The sequence below is a fragment of the Pongo pygmaeus genome, chromosome 15 (genome assembly GCF_028885625.2).
Source record: "Pongo pygmaeus isolate AG05252 chromosome 15, NHGRI_mPonPyg2-v2.0_pri, whole genome shotgun sequence".
Lineage (NCBI taxonomy): Eukaryota > Metazoa > Chordata > Mammalia > Primates > Hominidae > Pongo > Pongo pygmaeus.
This window is the reverse complement of record NC_072388.2, coordinates 106108685-106113824: the sequence shown is the minus strand read 5'-3', so window position 1 is coordinate 106113824 and position 5140 is coordinate 106108685. Positions and strand designations below refer to the sequence as shown.

Sequence of the window (5140 nt, the reverse complement as noted above, 5' to 3'; positions counted from 1 at the left end):
AGGATTTTGATCAGAATGCTTGTGGGGAGCCCCTTGCCCCACCAGATGCCCACCATCATTTCTCTTGAAGGGAGGAGGAAAGGCAGCTCTCTTGATTTCTATTCTAATCCTCTAGGACTAAAACCAGAAGGTTGCATGTCCCCTGCGGGAGCATCCAAGAAGATCCTGTCTGTAGAAGCAGGAGCGTCAAGACTTGACTGAGAGCCATGGTGCTGAAATGAGATGGATTCCCTGATGGAGAGCACACGTGGACCCCCACACCTGAGGGCTCACTGCTCCTCACCACAGATGCACTCCCCTACTGAGTCCTGAGACCTGAGTGCACCCGATAGAGTAGGGCTCAGATGAGGGGATGCAAATCTCCACCAGCTCCACCCTCCTCTGGGTTCAAAAGACGAGGACGGGGCCTTGCTCAGTGAATCCTGCTCTCCACCATGGACATGCTTTGTTTCACGCTCCTGCTACTGACCGTCCCGTCCTGTGAGTGCTGTGGTCAGGGACTACTTCAGAAGCGAAACATCTGTTCTCTCCTTTGTGGGCTTCATCTTCTTATGTCTTCTCCACAGGGGTCTTCTCCCAGACCACCTTGAAGGAGTCTGGTCCTGCGCTGGTGAAATCCACACAGACCCTCACGCTGACCTGCACCTTCTCTGGGTTCTCACTCAGCACTAGTGGAGTGGGTGTGGGCTGGATCCGTCAGCCCCCAGGGAAGGCCCTGGAGTGGCTTGCAAGCATTGATTGGGATGATGATAAATACTACAGCCCATCTCTGAAGAGCAGGCTCACCATCTCCAAGGACACCTCCAAAAACCAGGTGGTCGTTACAATGACCAACATGGACCCTGTGGACACAGCCACATATTACTGTGCACGGAGACCACAGAGACACAGCCCAGGGGGCCTCCTCTACAAGAACTCAGGCTGCTTCTCAGTGGTGCTCCCTCCCCACCTCTGCAGAACAGGATAGTGTTACAGAGATGACATTTCCTGCCAGGGCCTGCGTTTCCCATCCCCATCTGACTCAGAGCCTTGTTTTCCTCCCTCTTCTTTACTAATAAATGGCATGTCCCCTGTTAGTGATTCACACAAGCAGAAGCTGTATCTTGTTTGACAAAGATTCAGCATGAAAGATCCTGTTACCTAAAAAAAATAGACAAATGAGACTTAATTAACCTAAATAATTTTTTCACAACAACAAGGCAAATACGCAATTTGCAGAATGACAGAAAACTTCTACACACTTTGCCTGTGACAGGGAACTAATATGAAGAATTTGCAAGGAACTCAAACAACTCTACAACAACAACAGCAACAAGAACCAAATAACCCCGTTAAAATGAGCAAAGGACATGAGTAGACATTTTCAAAAGAACGCATAGAAATGGATAATAAATATATAAACAATGCTTAGCATCACTAACCATCAGGGAAATGCAAACTAAAACCACAATAAGATATTATCTTCCACCAGTCACAATGACTATTACTAAAAACTCAAAAAATATCAGATGTTGGTGAGGATAGAAAATAAAGGCAACTCTTAGACATTGTTGATGAGGATGTAGACGAGTACAATCTCTATGGAAAACGGTATGGAGATTTCCCAGAAAACTAGAAACAGAACTGCCATTTGGTCAAGCAATCCCACTACTGGGTAACTACCCAAAGGAAAATAAACCATTATTTCAAAAAGATACCCACCTCCTATGCTTACCATAAAACTACTCTCAGTAGCACATGTGTCAAACTGAGTGTCTGCCAACAGATGATTTTATAAAATAATGTAGCATGTATGCACAATTCAATACTAGTCAGCCACAATAAGGAATGAAACTGTGTCTTTGCAGCAAGATGCATAGAACTGGGGGACAATATAATTAGTGAACTAACTCACAAACAGAATGTCACATGTCAAACGTTATTACCTGTAAGTGGGAGGTAAACAGTGTGTACACAAGCATTTGTAGAGAGAAATTATACACACTGGAGACTTAGAAGGATGGGCGGGCAGAAGGCGGGAGCATGATGAGATGTTATATAAAGGGCACAATATAAAATAATTAAGAATTGACCAATGATCTTAAAATTAAAATGTAGAATATGATCAATAAATGAATTTGATATTAGTTGACCTCATTAAATTTAAAAACTTTTTCTACTCAAGTGACTGTAAGAAAATGAATGCCAGGTTACAGATGAGAAACTGTTTTCGAGTCATATAATCACCAATGTAATTATAATAAGAACCTTCAGAACTCAACTGTGAATAAAAAAGAAATAACTGATGGATAAATTAGGCAAGGGTTTGTACAGACATTTCATAAAGGAGACGTGCAGATGACACTGAAGCATATAAACAGGCTCTCAACAGGATTTTCCATTAGAGAAATTCAAATCAAGCCCACAATGAGATACCACTGTACACTTTTTAAAATGGCTGAGATTAAGAAGAAATATGGATAACATCAATGCTGGTGAGCATACCAGGTTGCTAGAGGCTAAAACATTGCTAACGGGAATGCAAAATGAAACAGATACTCAGGAAAATAATTTTTAGTTTTCTCTAAAATCAAACATGCCCTTAACACCTGACCCTAATATCCCACTCCTGAATATTTGCATCAGAGAAAAACAATCTTATATTCACACATAACTTCTATTCAAATATTCAAGATATTTTGTGTGTGTGTGTGTTAGAAAGTAAAAATAACATAAATGTCTCACAATTTGAATAGGTGAAGAAACTAGGAAGCATCTATAAATTGAATACCATCAGCAATAAAAAAATAACAAGTGACCGATACAGAAACCATTACAGGTGAACTCCAGACATTGTGCTAAGTGAGAGAAGCCAGTCTCAAATATCAAAGGGACGCAGCTGTAAGCACCATGGTCATCCTCAGGTGTCAGTGGTTTGGGCTGGGCTCTCTCTGCCTCTTTCCTGACCAGACCCAGATGTTGAGCTCTGCCACTTGCAGATGGAAAATCCTATTTTCAACCATGCACTGAGGTTTGAATTGCTTCACAGACTGAACAAAACAAACACGGGCTCCTTTGAACAGTGTCCGACATTTGTTCCAACCACAAGAGAACGTCCCTCAGCTCTCCCCCTCCTCGGTTCTCTCCTGCAAGCCGGTAGCCCTGCAGTTTAGTCTGCATCTCCCATGCATCCAGCCCTCTCCTTCCAAGGGCCTTCCACCACACCCTCCACTGTTTTGAGAGCACAGGCAGGCTTTCAACTTTTCCACATTCTGTTGTTATTGAAGTTAGGATGTTTAGGACCAAATTAAGGATGATATTCTATGACTGAATTCCAGTGCCCCCTCTCTCCTGGGACAGAGCGCATAACCAAGTTTCTGCAGGTGGAGACGAAGTTGAGCTTTTTTCTTCCTCAGCCTAGGAGATGAGTGCTAAGTGGAGGGTTGGGCAGAAGCTTCCCACCATCCCAGCACTTTGGTTCTGGTGGGGCGGAATCTGTGCCATAGGACAGAGCTAGAAACCACGGACTGAATGTTCCCAGTGGCACTGGAACCAGGGCAGAGCCTCCGTCCATGACCGGGGCTCCATGGAAGAAGTGAGTCTCTGGCTCTCAGTAGCTCTTGTCCAGACTGAGCCTTAGCATCATGTGCTGTGTGCAGGGTCAGAGGGCCAATGTCCTGGCCCCTGGGGAAGAGTTTCCTCTGATGGGAGCTCGGTAGAAGGTGTCCTGCCTTCTTGGCTGTATCTGTCTGCAGTGGAGTTTACATCATGTTGAGCAGGGATGTGGAAGAAAGGAAGAGCATCTTAGATCAAATATGATGACTGGCCTTACTGAGTTTTCTAGATTTTCCTGAATAAATGTTTCTTCACTTGCTGTATGCTGTTAGAGTTTTTCAAACCCTGTAATTTTCCAAAATAATTTTCACTGGTCTCATGAGGGTATGGATTCATTGAGCCCCTCATACTGTCAAAGAGAAATAGAACTGGTTTTTTTTTTCACTTTTTAGCGAACATCCATGGGTTATAAAATAATGGGTTGGCTTTTCTTCCAACACTTTACAGACACCATCAATTTTCCTCTTGTTTATAAGGTTTTAACCAGAAGAATGCTGTCATCGTCTTTTCTTTTAGAAGGAATGCCCCCTCTACTCACCTCCACTTGTTTGCATGTATTTCTATTTGTCTTTGGTTTTCAGCAGTTTTAATAATATTTATCTAAATGTGTGTGTGTGTGTCAAGGAGTGTTATCCTGCTGTTCTGTGTTCTCTGAGATGCATGGATTCACCATGTACTCTGTCTCCATTTTTGTGAAAACAATTAGAAAAAAAAGTCAGTGTGAGCCCAGAAACAAGCCTCCCTGAATGGGCACAGGACCACCTGGGGGCGCTCAGGACCCACTGAGCACAAGATCCAGCCTCAGGGCAGGTGCAGATGGGGGTTAAGGTCTGGTTTCCTTTCAGCTCTGTGGCTTCCTCTCCATGAAACAGTTTCCTTTGTGGCACATCTCTGGATTCCTTATCCTGTTCTTCCTGTGAAGTCTCTGAAGAAGAACATTTGTTGTAACAAGAGAAAAACTTTCTCACATGCACCAAAGGCTGAGTCACCTACAGTCACTTACTCCTGTTTCCCAATGTCAATAAGTTACCAATGCTTCTGAAGTTAATAAGCTAAATCTATAAAGATGCTGTGTTTAACTCAGCATTGCAGCCCAGCTCAACAGAACTCCAAAGGCCAGCCAGCAGTAGCCAGGATGAAGTGCATGCTGGGCATTGGGGCAGAGGGCATTAGCATCCAGTGCAGGAGAAGCAAGGCCCCGTGGGGGTCACTGTCAGGTCTCCAAGCCCATAGTTCCAATTGTAGGTGATGCCAGGCAGAGGAAGAGCGATCCCACCAATGGTTAGTGTGGATGTGGAGTCTGATGGTTCCACACTCACACTCCAGGTGAATATGAAAAGATTTATTAGCTCTGTTTTTGAGGTGTCTGCTGAGAGCAGCACAGGCCTCTCAAGAAATTACAAACTGGAATTTCCTCAGTAGAGCAGGAAAGGAGGCTGGCTCAGGGCTTTATAATGATTTGGTGGTGGGGTCACTGGGGGGGCATTTCTACTCAGGAGAAGGAGCTTGTGTGATTTAAACCTCACACTGGCATCAGATAAGGGAG

General features: G+C 44.1%; 1 gene segment (V, D, J or C); it reads left to right on the top strand.

The window, feature by feature from the left end:
- Positions 1-434: 434 nt before the first annotated feature.
- On the top strand, positions 435-967 carry LOC129012434 (immunoglobulin heavy variable 2-70D-like). The segment is given in 2 exon segments: positions 435-480; positions 567-967. Coding segments are annotated over 2 exon segments (447 nt in total).
- The last annotated feature ends 4173 nt before the right edge of the window (positions 968-5140 follow it).